The 15,233-nt window shown below is 41.2% G+C and overlaps 1 protein-coding gene across 7 annotated transcripts in view; it reads left to right on the top strand.

The window, feature by feature from the left end:
- Positions 1-15,233, top strand: part of GOLGA4 (golgin A4) — a 223,384-nt gene that overhangs the window by 35,488 nt on the left and 172,663 nt on the right. For 6 of the 7 annotated variants that reach the window (XM_077491722.1, XM_077491720.1, XM_077491723.1 and 3 more), the window contains exons 4-6: positions 3,823-3,876; positions 8,288-8,602; positions 13,571-13,618. In XM_077491722.1, the coding sequence (XP_077347848.1) occupies positions 3,823-3,876; positions 8,288-8,602; positions 13,571-13,618 (417 nt within the window). The remainder of the gene's footprint in view (positions 1-3,822; positions 3,877-8,287; positions 8,603-13,570; positions 13,619-15,233) is intronic. The other variant, XM_077491725.1, reaches the window with a different exon arrangement.

The following is a 15,233-nucleotide window of genomic DNA, read 5'->3' as shown; positions in this document are numbered from 1 at the left end:
ATCTGCCCTTAGCCAACGCATGCATGAGAGTGCTTAACTGAGAAATCCCCTCTTCCAACCCCCTTTTGAAGACGTATGGGATGTATGATATCATTTGCCTAGGCAAGAAACCAGGAATTAACTGAAGAAATGTAAAAAAAAAAAAAAAGTTTAAAACAAGTAAATATGATATACTTTCCTATCTACTGATGCAAGCAGCATGAGGATTAAAAAAATGATCAGTGTTGATTGGGAGAGTGAAGTTCCACTTTAACACACACTTTATGATGCACCTGTATCAGGCACAGGATTTCAAACGTTTGTATACCCGCTGAATTTTTTTTTTTTTGCTCACCTGCAAAGCAAAAGGCATAATGAGCTAGTATGCACCGCATACTAGCTCATTATGAAATACTTGCCTTAGAACGAGGCCCCGACATCTGTCCCGATCCACGCCGAGGGAGCTGACATGTTCCCTCTGTGTTTCTTCCGGGTTTCGCGGCTCCGGCGCTGTAAGTGGCTGGAGCCGCGATATCGTCACTCCCGCGAATGCGCGCAGGAGATTTCTCTCCGGCAGGGTCCGGCGTCTGTCGGGCTTCCAGCCGGGAATCCCCTGTGCGCATGCGCCGCTGCAGTCAGTGGCGCATTGTGAGGGGAATATCTCCTAAACCGTACAGGTTTAGGAGATATTTTTTTTTACCTACAGGTAAGCCTTATTATAGGCTTTCCTGTAGGTAAAAGTCTCCAATTTGGCTATAAAACCACTTTAATAGGCTTCAAGCAGTGTTAGTTTGAAATCACATATTCTCCTATCATGCACTTACCCACACCGCTATGTCTTCAAACCCTACCCACTCACATCTCCTTATCCCTTCCTACATCAAAGATGACTACCTCAGGGGCAACCATTTACAGTATAGGTAGATATGCTCCCAATTTTGGTTAGCCTGTCTTGTTAAGCAACAATGGCAGACCACCTTTTTCACAAATGTCTAAACTATATTTGTGTTTTATGTCACATTGAATGCCAAATTTAGAAAATCTTGTGTTGTTCTCCTCTATTTAGTTTTTTTCTGACTGTGTTGAATTCAGTCATCCTGGTAAATATACAGGCTGGTGCAGAAACTAGTCTTATGAGGGTTTTGTGAGTTACAATGTAGAGAATTTAAATTTTAGAGCTTTAAACGGCTGATTACTGTAGTTTAGAAAACCATTATCATTTAGGCTGGTGTTGCTCTTTAAGCATATCTGTAATGCGCATTTCCATGAACTAATATATGGTTGTGGTTGCAAGGGGATTATTTGCATCAACAAACCTTTTAATCAAACTTAAGCTTCATGTACACGGGATGTTTTTACAACCTCTCCTGAACGATTTAACTTGAGACGATAGTAACCCGCGTTTAAAGGGGAAGTAAACCCTGATGTGTTTACTTCCTCTTTGTTTCCCTGTAAAGGCAAAGCATAATGGACTACTATGCATCGCATAGTAGCCCATTATGTGTCACTTTCCTGACACAGGAGCCAGCGATGTCCTCGATTTCCTCGGCAGCTGGAAGCGTCCATTCTCCTTCCGGGGTCACGAACTCCGGCTCTGTGACTGGCCGGAGTCGCATGACGTCACTTGTGCGCGCGTAACCCGCCAGTGACCCTTCTAAAGTGGGCATGCACCAAGTACATAGCATGCGCAAAAGGAATCCTCGTACGGGGAATTGTAAATATCTATTATTTTCAGCGTCACTTACCTGTGGGTTAAAGTGTGTTGTAAGAGTTTACAATCACTTTTTAAAACTTCAGTTTTGCCGCGTTTACATGTCGCACTTAGCGGATTTTTGCCACGTTTGCGGTTTAGAAGTGTTTAAAAAATAAAACGAGTTACTGCGTTTAGCCGCTTTTAGAAGTGTTTGGCCCTGTTAACTAACATAGAGGAAAGTTCAGGAGCAGTTGAAAGGAATGCCCATCTGCTCCTTAACCTCCGTTTACCAACAGCAGTGTACATGAGGCCTTACTCCTAATTTCTGTCAGTATTGGTTATGGGGTCTTTTCACTAATGCAACTGTGGTGACCGCTCTTGAATTGCATATACAAACACAGTATATACTTGTGTTGCATCTCATCAGGATTAATATTCAAGGAAAGCAGTTGTTTTTGTGCAGTTTATGCATACAGTGATTTCTGCAAATTATGTTAAAGTATATCATTCATGGTAAAAAAAAAAGAATACATTCAAAGTATCTTCAGATACTAAATAAACATACAATATGCTCTTGCCAATAAATTACATTCATGTCCTTTTTAGTTTCGATATACAGTGCCTTGAAAAAGAATTCATACCCCTTGACATTTTCCTCATTTTGTCATGTTACAACCCAAAACCTAAATGTATTTTGATAGGATTTTATTTAATATACCAACACAAAAGTGGAAGAAAAATGATAAATGGCTTTCAGTTTTTTTTTTTTTTGCACATATCTGAAAAGTTTGGTGTGCATTTATATTCAGCCCCCCTGAGTCAGTACTTTGTAGAACCCCCCCTTTTACTGCAATTACAGCTGCAAGTCTTTTTGGGGTATGTCTCTACCAGCTTTCCACATCTAGAGAGTGAAAATTTTGCCCATTCTTCTTTGCAAAATATCTCAAGCTCTGTCAGATTGGATGGAAAGTGTCTGTGGACAGCGTTTTTCAAGTCTTGCTACAGCTACTCAATTGGATTTAGGTCTGGACTTTGACTGGGCCATTCTAACACATGAGTATGCTTTGATTTAAACTATTCCATTGTAGTTCTGGCTGTATATTATCCTGCTGGAAGGTGAATCTCTGCCCCAATCTCAAGTCTTTTGCAGATTCTTACAGGTTTTCTTCTAAGATTGTCCTGTATTTGGCTCCATCCATCTTCCCATCAACTCTGACCAGCTTCCCTGTCTCTGCTGAAGAAAAGCAACCCCAAAACATGATGCTGCCTCCACCATGTTTCATAGTGGGGATAGTGTGCTCAGGGTGATGTGCAGTTTTAGTTTTCAGCCACACATAGCGTTTTGCATGTAGGCAAAAAGATGCATTTTGGTCTCCTCTAACCAGAGCATGTCTTGGTAGGTTTGCAGTTGTGCCATACTCTTTCCATTTTTGGACGATGGAATTGAACAGTGCTCTTTGAGATGTTCAAAGCTTAGGCTATTTTTTTATAATCTAAACATACTTTAAACGTCTCCACAACTTTATCCCTGACCTGTCTCGTGTGTTCCTTGGCCTTCATGATGCTGTTTGTTCCCTAAGGTTCTCTAACAAACCTCTGAAGGCTTCACACAACAGCTGTGTATATATACTGAGCTTAAATTCCACACAGGTGAACTGTTTACATATTGGGTGACTTCTGAAGGCAATTGATTGCACTAGATTTTAGTTAGGGGTATCAGAGTAAAGGGGGCTGAATTCAAATGCACACCACACTTTTCAGATATTTATTTGTAAACCATTTTGAAACCTTCTACTTTAAAATGATTTGCCACTTTGTGTTGGTCTATCACATAAAATCCCAATAAAATACATTCACGTTTTTGCTTGTAACATGACAAAATGTGAAAAATTTCAAGGGGTGTTAATATTTTTTCAAGGCACTGTACTTAAAGAAATGTCAGTATGCCAAGCTGCAATGAAATGTACGACTATTGTTCTTGAGTATTGTTACACAAATCTAACCTGACATTTTAGACATAATTGTTTAACAAAGCTTAATTAATGGTTAACAAAGCTTGACTTGACTAATGAAGTATTACCTAAAAATGGTGTCTACTTATATAAGATATACACATAAATGCATGTGCCCTGTGCTTTTATTTCACCCAGAATTTATCCAGGTCTCAAGACAGTGTAAATGGAAATGATCCTGCCTCAAGTCAGGTAAGTTAATCACAGAGTAAATCTTTTATTTTTTTTACTTTATAAGATATCCAGTATGGTGCAAAACTTTTTAGACAAGGCGGAGAATCTGTTCAATGGTGTCTCCATCGCTCCTCCATTCAGAGTGGGGAGACCCTAAAACAGGGAGTGTATTAGTGATCACCAGGTGAAAATAAAGGGGGAAAAAGCCTAAAAGAAAGAAAGCTAATGCCGCCACCATCTTTAAAGATTGGTAAGCTGCAATATATTACGTTTTTTGTTTTTGGGTTTAATACTGCTTTAACAACATACAAAATGCATAAACTGAAAAAAAAAAAAACTAAAGCAAAACGATATTTGTTGTGTCCATTTCTTCTCTTAAAAACATCAAGTCTCCCAGGTCCAATTGCTCCATTGGTTGTCTGTTGCTTCTACCTCTTCATATAATCTCGCACATTTAGTACTGAACTGTGAAAACATGTACAAGAGGGTTGCAGGTCCCCTCTTGTACACGTTTTCACAGTTTTCTGAAGATTGCCCAGTCTGAGGAGGGCTGCATCGTGTCAATGTCAATCATGTGCCACAGTCCCTGGGTGAAGTTCCTTGTTCTGAGAGCTGGTTGGTATTTTTTACTTTTCTTTATGTTCAGTGCTGAGGACAGAGTGTGAGGGCCATACCATCTCTTCCAAGGCTCCTTTTCACTGAAGGTAGTGCTGCAAGTTTGGGGTAATATATTTATAGCCTAGGCAATAGGGGTGCAATGGATCGTCACAGATCCGTGATCCGAACTGGTCAACCTGTTCAGATCGGCACACCACGCGCTCCGCCGAGCGTTCTGCTGATGGTGTGGCTTTGGAAAGGGTGCGGCTTCGGCCTAGCTCTGGAGCGGCTGCCATCTTGGTACACCTGGCAGCTGCTGTCTCGTGACGTTTTGTCGCCGCCATCTTGCTACACCCCACACTCCTGCACAGTAATGATAGCGTGAGAAGAGGGCAAGCGGACATGTTGTTACACCCACCGGAGTTTTAGATTTCACAGTTATTTTCAACACAAAACGGAGCTTATATGCTTAAATACAGTTTTTTTAAATCCGAAGGACTCTTTAGATGTTAAATTTTAAAAGTAGCAGCAAACTTGCTGACCTTACATGGTTGCTAATGTTTAAAGGGAAAATATCCGTATGCCTATGTGAATGAGTATGGGGTACATCGTACCCCTACACGTTCACCTGGGAAAAAAAAAGTGTCAATAAAAAAACACACTACAGGTTTTTAAAGTAATTTATTAATCAGCTCCGGGGGTCTTCTTCTGGCTCCGGGGGTCTTCTTCCGACTTCTCCGCTCTGTTCGGCCTCTTCTCCCGGTGTCCGGCCTCTTCTCCACTGAAATCAATGGGTACAAGTCGCCTAGAAGTCGGATTGAAGTAGTACAGGAACCTTTTTTGAAGTCGTAAGCGACTGCTGTAGTTTACATTAAGACGGTTCCATTAACTAACATTAATTTTCTCAACAGCGCACCTTGGGGCAACTTGGGGCGACCTGAAGTCGGATCCCGAGTTGCTCCTATGTGAACGGCTCTTAAGCATATAAGCTCCATTTTGTATTGAAAATAACTGTGAAATCTAAAACTCCAGTGGGTATAACAAGATTTGTCTTGTGTTTTTTTTTTTTGCTGATCCGTAAAATGATCCGATCCATGACTCTGATCCGAGGAACATTCCGATCTGTGGGTTTTTTGATCCGTTGCACCCCTACTAGCCAATAGAATGCATTAACGCTGAATGCACATGCGAGAATGTGTCTTTTCCCATGTAAGACTGGTGTTTATTATAATAGGCTGGAATATAAGAGGGCAGTAAAAGGACATCATTTTTAAAACTCATCTGGTCAGCACAGATCAGAAAAACCTTCTTTTCCTTCCTTACGGCTGACACAACTGATAAATAAGGGACGGTTCACATCTGCACAAGTGTGAAAGGGCCTAAGAGACACAAAACTGCTATTAAAGTGGAAGTTAACTCCCTATTGTTTTCAGCCAAGGAAGCTGCCATCTTTGCCTCTGTTTAATCTTCAACTGCTATGGTGCTGCACATGTGATTCGTTATGACACCAGCCATTGGATGATTTGATAGTTTGGCTGAGAGCACAGCCAATGTGCAGTTAGCATTCCTGGCATGTCTTTTTTTTTTTTTTAACTGTTTAAATCGATGGGTTTTCTTCCGCTTTAAGTATAGCTGTGTGTATCAGAAAAGGTGCGTTGCTAGCAGCTCATTCAGTTCTGTTTGTGGTTTTATAGGGGATTTGCTTGGTCAGCCCAATTTCCTGTATTCTAACATGTCATTTTTTTGATGGGTGTGCAGGAGAGCTTCCTCGTGGGCTGTACAATTGAACCAAGAATTGTGTATTACTTTAAAAATAAATAAAATAAAATCTAATAATAGTTCAAAAAGGCTGACCTTTTTTTCTTTTTTTTTCTAGAACAGGGGTGAATTTAGCATCAATCTTTATGCAAATTGCCTGAGCAAGTATAACCATCTTTTACCAGATTTTTTACATAATACATATTTACAGAGCTGGTGCCTGGATCTGTCCCCTGAAATGTTTACTTTGCAGCTAGCTGGAACCACACAGCTGCTGCTTTAAATATTTCCTGGATGGCTTTTTTTTTCTTGTGGACTACAATCTCAGGTGCTTACTAAGGGAAGGTCATCCTATTATTCTCATTATTCATTTCAAAGGTGAATGGCCATTTCACAAAAATTAGCGCATATTGCGGCAGGCTTGGGGGAGACTTTTTAAGGATAATTGTACTAAAATACAGTTATCCTTGGATAAAGTTGTTCCATTGAGGATAATTATTTTTAAAAACACAGGGTTGTCCTAATTTAAACTTCTAAAGTCTAGCTTGTATGTTCTGATTCATCAGCCACATGAGACGCAGTCCAGAAAGAAATTTTAGACCTGATAAGTTGTTATAAAGCTATATAAACATAATCAATAGGAATTGGCAAACGATTAGCTTGTGTATATGGTAGACTAGTAAAAAAAAAGAAAGAAAAAAAAAGTAAACTTGTGCTTTAAAGGAGAAGTATGGGCAAAGCTTTTTTGGCCTTGCTTATCCTATGAATCACAGGAGTGAAGTCTTTTTCTGTACTCCCGGGTCCACTTTCTTCTGTCTGTGGGCTAAAGCCCGCTGTCGGTTGATATCACTCAGCCAGTCAAAGCTGGTGAAAGATCCCAACTTTACAGCCAGGATCCAACCACATGTCTGGATCAGCAGCTGGCTCGGCCTATCAGCTATGCCGCTGGGAGACTGAGACGCTCTCTGCCCAGCCCAGGGTTTCTCCATTATGCAGTCATGTGTATATACAGGAATGCTGCTTTTTGTTGGTGTAGGAGTCATCTATTACTGTTGAGCAACAGGATCGCTGCTTGCTCCATGTGTGGGTGGCTGTTCTGGCTACTGATAGAGCATTCTTCGATCCTGGATGTCGGTTCTTTTTCTAAAATGATAGATTTGAGTTTGGCCTTGGTATTATTTGGGTTTTTACTCAAGAAGCTGACTAGAGATTTGTACTAGGATAACATCTTGGTGGGTTATCGGTCCCTGTTTAAAGTGGGTGAGATATTACATCTTCACCCATACAACTTTGAGGATGTAGAAGGGAAAATGAGTACAGTAAAACCTTGGATTGAGAGTAACTTGGTTTTGCAAGACCAGCAACATTTTTTTTTTTTCTACATTTTGACTTGATATACAAGCGTACCATCAAAACTGAGTATAAATGAGAAGAGAGGCACCTCTAAGTGCAGCAATATGGTTGCATTTAATCAAGGTTCTACAATTAGCAACTCACATGGTTGATAAATAAAACAAGCACATCTAAGTATGGAGGCATCTGGAGTAAAGCTGTCCACATAGACTATTCTCCACACTGCCGGCTCTCACTACTGTCAGTCTGCAATCGTGACTGGGAAGACTACCCTGCAGTAGAGCGATCCAAAAGTGTGGCTTGGAGGGATGATGTTGATGGCGGTGCGGAGGATGGTCTATGTGCAGAGGGGCTCTCGGCTTTCTCTTTCCTCATTGGCTCAGAGAAAGCAGGAGCCATAGGCTCCTGCTGCTGTTAATCAAAGCCAGTGAGGAAGGAGTGGGGATGGGGCCAAGCATGGGGAGCAATTAAGAGGAGAATGAGGGCTACTCCGTGTAATGATTTTGCACAGAACAGGTAAGTATGACATGTTTAGTTTAAAAAAAAAATATCTGAAGCTTTACAATCGCCTTAAAGATTGAAGAACAACAGTCAGCTCCAGAAGTAATATTTGACTTTGCTGGTGACCACCTCCAAGTTTTCCTATGTGCTCTATTTCAACTGTTAATATTATTCAGCTATTGAGATTTTTGAAATATTTAAAGTTTAACTATCATTTCAGAAAAGTGAGGGCCAATCTTTTGCACAGAAGCTGCAGCTTCGTGTCCCTTCAATGGAGTCATTATTTCGTAGTCCTGTGAAGGAGACGTTGTTCCGTTCTTCATCAAAAGAATCACTTGTAAGAAGCGGTTCGCGTGAATCTTTAAACCGGATTGATTCGGACAATGCAGGACCTATGTTTGATCCTTCTTCAGATATTGAAAGTGAGACTGAAGATTCTGTGAGCAATTTGGAGGGACTCGGCAAAGAACAGCTTTTTCATAGGCTGCGAAGAATGGAGAAAAGCTTGGGCAATTACAGAGGGAAATATTCTGAGGTAAGTGATTATATAATGATAATAAATGGCTCCTTGTCAATTGGTGTTCAGTGGCTACAGTAGATACCCTCCTCCCCATTGGTGTTCAGTGGAAGCAAAATGAAAAAAAAACCCTGTTCATTGGTGATAAGTGCTTAGTAACCCGAACACATACTATAGCACTGCTTTCTCCCTCCTCTTTGGGCCAAAACGACATAATTTCTGTCGGGTGGATTATTTCCCTTTTTGGGGGCAGAGTGGGTAGTAGATCACTTCTTCAGACAGGTAGTGCTAAGTGCTGATCATGAAATTATTAGGAATAGTTGAGGCTTAGGTTTGGATTGCAAAAATTGCAGGTCTCTAAGGTCCACAAGTCCAATTCTTGCCAAAACTTTTGTTTTTTTATTATGTAGGGGAAGGATTGGAATTGATCCATTTGCCAGGGCCAGTTTTTCATTTTTTGCACACATTTTAAAATACACATTTTAGGCCTAATGAAACCCCCAAGCATTATATATTTTCCTTATATGTTTTTCTCCAGGGATCCTGGAGAAAAAAAAAATTATTTCCCATTTTTTTATGTCACATGATCTGAGCGCAACTGTTAATTATATTTTCATTAGAAATACACTAAAGTTAAAGCCCAATTCTCTAATTTTGGGCAGTTGACATTTTTGTACTTTGATGTACCCAAAACTTGTGTTTAATGTTTTTATGGAGACATTACAGGGATTACTGTGCCCCTTACATCCCTTTTACCCCCCTTGTTGAAGCTGATTAAGCACAGATCAAGCTCTATCTGCCATAGCTGTCCGGGCTATGTGTTTTTTTTCTTTTTTTTTTTTTTTTTCATCGTTTTTCAATAAGCAACAACAGAACTTAAAGAACTATTTTTCATTGTTTTAGAACAATAAAATACACTAGTATTGCAATACTGTATTTTTGGATTTATATAAATAAATTTGTTTCTCCCTTGCCCATTGAGGGACACGGGAAGTCTTTAGCTTTCAGTTTATACTGCCACCTACAGTTGGATTGTACACTATAAAAAAAAGTAGATCAGCCCAGGATAACCCCTCCCATTACCAGCATACCTCAGTTTTTGGTAGTGTCTGAGGAGGATGGATGCTTTTCTGAAACTCTGCTGTTTTAAAGACTAACTTATTTTTTTGAGAGCACATTTTTTTTCCCAATCTATACTCATCTCTACATTGCTCCTGGAAATTTGTCTCTTCGATTGAGTGTCTCTGAGCCAGTTTTTCTGGCTTTTGGAGTGTTGCATAGAGACCCTACTGGACTGAACATTGCAAGTATAGCCTGGAAGTGACCTCCAGCCACTGGATTTTTCATAGGGCACTTTTCAGACTGTGTTCTGTTAGAAGTTAGATTTTAAGTGCTTTCCAGGTACATAGGCACTTGCATTGCCTTAGCTCTAGTCCGTGGAATTTCTGTCCATGTATGGCGGTTCCCGTTCATGAGAAATCAATCTAGCAAATGACTTCTCGTGAAAGGCACTGCTGGAAAATTTCAGTTCGATCAGCTCAGTAGACCAAGGACTGCAGTACTGATTTGTGTATTCTTATGGCAGGGGAGTCTCTCTGCTGTCCGAATGCAATGATAATGCAGGGAGGATTCCCACATCCACACTGAATTTAAGTATGAGTGAATGGGTTCAGTTTCTTTTGTTAGCTAGTCGGTTAGTTGAACAAATAAACTGGAACCATGTATGGGCAGCCTTAGTGTGTAGGCTGGTCAGACCAAGTACCACCCCAGCTAATTAGATCACCTTTCCCCTGTTCCTGCTGGTTTTACTTCAGGAGGGGTGAGGACTGATATAATCTGAGCTGAATGTTGCGCATGTCCCTCTTTCTCACTATACATAGTGTTGAGGAAGCATCTTCCTGATGCTGCTCCCATTTAAGGACTATTGGGTGGGGATATCCTGGCCCTAAGGTTCAAAAACAAAGTGAGTAGGTTGGTCACCAGGAACAGACATCCTTTAGCAGAGGCAGTGGATACTTTTGTAGCTTAGTGGGATCTGTACACCCTGATCTGTGTGCCTTTCCTCCACTGAAATGTGTTTCCTTATCTACGTTGCAGGATCAAGACAGAGGGCATTCTGGTGATTTTTATTAGTCTGGTCTGGCGCAAACCAATGTGGTATGCCAACCTAGTAGGCACTCTGCAGGCTCTGCTTGATTACCGGGATCTTCTGCCTTAAGGATCAATTTATCATCCTGTGTTAGATTTAAATGGCATGGCTGGTGAATCACAGGTTTCGAGGGACGGGGGCATCTTTGAGTCTGTGTTTTCTGTGATGCTAAAAGCTAGGAAGTCTTCTTTCTATTCTGTTCTAGAGACCATTGGGTTCTCAATCTTTGATCAAAACCTTTGTAGCTCCTGTAGCTTTTTGTTTCCCTGGGACTCTGGGATCTTAATATGGTTCTCTCTGCCCTTCAGAGACTTCTGTTTGAATCCTTTAGGGACATACCTCTGTCTACCCTCACAAACAATGTGGTGTTTTTTGTAGCTATTACCTCCTGCAAAGTGAGTTACTGAACTGGTGGCCTTATCTTGCAAGGAACCTTTTCTGGCTTTGCAAAGAGATAAGGTTGTGTTGCTGGCCATGACTTTCTTCTTGCCTAAGGTAGTTTATGCCTTTCACCTAAGAGTCCATTTACACAGGGGCAACACGACTTCCAGCGCGGCTTTTGGAGCCAACTTGGACACGACTTGAGTATGAATAACAGCGCAACTTGGAGTGACTTTAACACGACTTGGGGCGACTTACAACTCGACTTTAAAAGACGCCCCAGGCCACTTTTTTCCTCCAGCTGAATGAGTAGGGGTACAAGGTACCCCTTACTCATTCACATAGGGTGGGGGGCCGCCTTATTAAAGGGGGCTCCCGGATTCCAATAAGCCCCCCGCCCGCAGACCCTGACAACCAATGGGCAGGGTTGTCGGGAAGAGGCCCTTGTCCTCATCAACATGGGGACAAAGTGCTTTGGGATAGGGGGGGCCGCAGGGCAGCCCTCTTGCCCAAAGCACCCACCCCCTATGTTGAGGGCATGCGGCCTGGTACGGTTCAGGAGGGGGGGGCGTTCACACATCTACGTGCCAGGCTACGTGCTCGGATAAGGGTCTGGTATGGATTTTGGGGGGACCCCCCGCCGTTTTTTCAGTGTAGGGGGTTCCCCTTAAAATCTATACCAGAACTAAGGGCTTGGTATGCTCCCGACGGTGGAACCCATGCTGGTTTTTTATTTAAAATTGGTGTGGAGTTCCCCCTCGAGAGCTGTTTCGGTGAGAGAGGTGACATTGTCGCTTCAATATAGATGGAGATCTGACTTGGAGGCGACTTTCATTGAAATCAATGGGTACAAGTCACCTAGAAGTCAGATTGCAGTAGTACAGGAACCTTTTCTGAAGTCAGAGCGACAGTAGTGTGCATTAAGATAACTCTCATTCACTTACATTGATTTTTACATATAGCGCGACTTGAAGTCAGATCCAAAGTTGCCCCGTTGTGAATGCAGTCTAAAAGAAATTTCCCTTCATTGTCTGGATGTGGTTCAGGCAGTGATAGTTTCTCTCAGTAACTGTTTCTTTCAGGGAAACTAAATCCCTTTTTGTCATTCTGGTTGAACCCTGCAATAGCTTTTTGTTCCACCACCTGCTTACTGCAGAGCACCAGCCAAGCTTACAGTTTCAAAGATTAGGTTCCACCCTTTCCTGTCGAATCGCATTGTACTAGATCTGTGATTGCTCTTTGAGATTTGTGGTATCAAGCAACTATTTCCATATGCTCTTTTGTTCGCATGTTCTTTAAGGTCTACAGGGTGGACATTTTGGCCTCATCTGTACCAGCTTGAGATGTAAGGTCCTTTAGACACTCCCCATTTTCTTAGGCCTCTTAGCAGTTATTCTAAGGTGCCCACACCTCGGTTGCACTGTTTTTGGTCTCACTGCATCTTTTAATCGACGGTAAAGAAAATACAATTTTTTCATACTGTAAAATCCTTTCTTTGCAGGAACACAGCTCCCACACCTATGTGTTTATGATACTGTTGGTACTTCTTTGTACACAACCGAGGTGTGCTGTTGGTAGGGGGGGATTATCTTGGGCTAGACTTGCAATTTTTGTTTGCCAGTGTCTGTCCTCTTGTAAGCGGCAGTATAATCAAAAGGTTAAACAAGTCCTGTGCCCCCCAGTGGACAGCAAGAAAATAATTTCACAGTGAGCGCCATAGTCCTATTTTCCTATTCCATTATGTTGAAAATCTTTATTTTTTTCTTGCATATTGAAAGGAAAGTGTGCACCATTATTCACTGGTCCATGTTATGTTCCATCTTGTGGTATTTCTTTACATGGGGGCGTTAGTCTTTGGTTACAGATTACTAAATGCCAATGTTCACAAGCTGTTGGTTGGTTTTTCCTATTGCTTCTGCTTATATCTCTTACCATCCAGTGCACCTTCTTTATGTCATGTAGGAGGAATGACATGCCAGACTGGGTAATGTCCAACACCAATCATCTGTCAAAGCTGTCTTTCACAAGACACCCTTTTGTCTGTGTTTTTTGAACATGAAACTATGTACCATTTTAAACAAATGCGTGCATGGTGACCTGGACACCACATAGGCATGTTTTTTTTTTTTTTTCTAATATGTTTTTATTTAATCTGCTGCAACTTTACATTCTCGTGTTAAGCATGCAATTACGGTATATTATTGCATTATATTTCCATCCAGTTCTCAGGAGAACTGAAATGGATAGACTTTATATCTTTGTATTAAAAGTAAATGAGTGAGAACCTCATATATTCTAAATATACCCAATAATAAATTCTATATTATATCTGTGACTTGGCATATGTGCATATGCAGTTATAAGTCAGTAATTATCCTATCATTGTTCTATTAAATACACCTTGACACTTTTTTTTATAATTTTCTCTTGATTTTAATTTTGTTTTTGCTTTTCAGTTGGTTACAGCATATAGAACAGTTCAGCGGGACAAAGAGAAACTTCAGGTAGGAAATGCATTATGTCATTGTATTGAATTTTGCTTTTGTTTCTACTACCCCCACTGGCTGCAATATGCAGCACTATTATATTTGATTGCTAAAAAGGAATGCTACCTCAGACATTTGAGTGGAGGGCAGATGTGATCTAGCAAGAGAGTTAGTCTTAAAGCGGAAGTAAACCCTGATGTTTTTTACTTCCTTTTTTTCCCCCATGCAAAGTAAAAGCATAATGGGCTAGTATGCATCGCATACTAGCCCATTATGTTGCACTTAACTGCAAACGAAGCCCACCATGTCTCCGCTGCAGGCCGCATGCGTCTTCACCCCTCTTCCTTCTGTGGCCATGCATTCCGTCTCTGTGACTGGCTGGAGTTGCGTGACATCGCATGCGCACGGGAGCTGCCAGTCACGGCACGGGCCCTTTAGAAACTGCACGGTTGTGCCCTTTCTTCAGTGTGCATTTGCCAATGACGTTGGCGCAAGTGCATATGGTGAATATCTCCTAAACCATGCAGGTTTAGGAGATCTTTCCTGTACCTACAGGTAAGCCATATTTATAGGCTTACCTGTAGGTTAAAGTGGAAGTAAAGTGTTTACAACCACTTTAAAGTGATTGTAAAGTCTTGTTTTGTTTTTGTTTTTTTTAAATAACAAATGTCATACTAATCTGCTCTATGCAGTGGTTTTGCACAGAGCAGCCTGGGTCCTCCTCTTCTCAGGTCACTCTTCGCTACTTCTAGCCCCTTCCTCCTGTCGCGTGCCCCCACAGCAAGCAGCTTGCTATGGGGTACGCAAGCTGAGCTGCAGCTCAGTTTGTCCACTCAGACACAGAGCTGCTATTCAGCCCTATCCCCTCCCTGTCCTGATTGGCTAACTGACTTTGATAGCAACGGCAGCCAATGGCACTGCTGCTGTGTCTCAGCCAATCAGGAGGGAGAGTCCTGGGTGGCTGAGGGAATCGTGGACATCGCTGGACAGAGATGAGGCTCAGGTAAGTTATAGGGGGGTTGAGGGGGGCAATTGCTATCAGAAAGCCTTTAGACTGGAACAAGATAATTTTTTTTTTTTTAAGCCTTTTTTTCCAAAGTTACTTGCTGCATTTTAGTTCAATGACAGATACTGGTCATGTCACTTTGTTCCATAAATAAAACCTAATATTTTTCTTTTTCATTAATGGAGGGCAAAGGATTCCGATACAGTTGGCCTAAACTGGTGCCTACAGTAGGATTTAGATACTGGTAAACAAAAAGAGTAACCAGCTTGGTATAACCCCCTCCCGCGCTCAGCATGCCTCTGTTTTTTTGCTAGTGTCGTAGGATGATGATTTCCTTTCTCTAAGAAAAATTCCATTATTTTACTATCCTTTTTTGTTTTGTTTTAACCACTTACGTCGTGGAAGAATTTAACACCTTTCTGACCAGAGCACTTTTTGGGATTCGACACTACGTCGCTTTAACTGACAATTGCGAAAAAAAGAGCGACCATTGTGGAAAAAAAAAAACATTATTTTTTACATTTTGCTATAATAGCCCCCAAAAATATATATATAAAAAAACATTTTTTTTCCACAGTTTAGGCCGATACATATTCTTCTACATATTTTTGGTAAAAAAAAAAAAAA

Source organism: Lithobates pipiens, unplaced genomic scaffold (assembly GCF_037356315.1).
Source record: "Lithobates pipiens isolate NorthernLeopardFrog02 unplaced genomic scaffold, aLitPip1_a1.2 Scaffold_19, whole genome shotgun sequence".
In the NCBI taxonomy this organism is placed as follows: domain Eukaryota; kingdom Metazoa; phylum Chordata; class Amphibia; order Anura; family Ranidae; genus Lithobates; species Lithobates pipiens.
The sequence above is the reverse complement of the archived record's forward strand: the minus strand, read 5'-3'. Positions and strand labels throughout refer to the sequence as shown.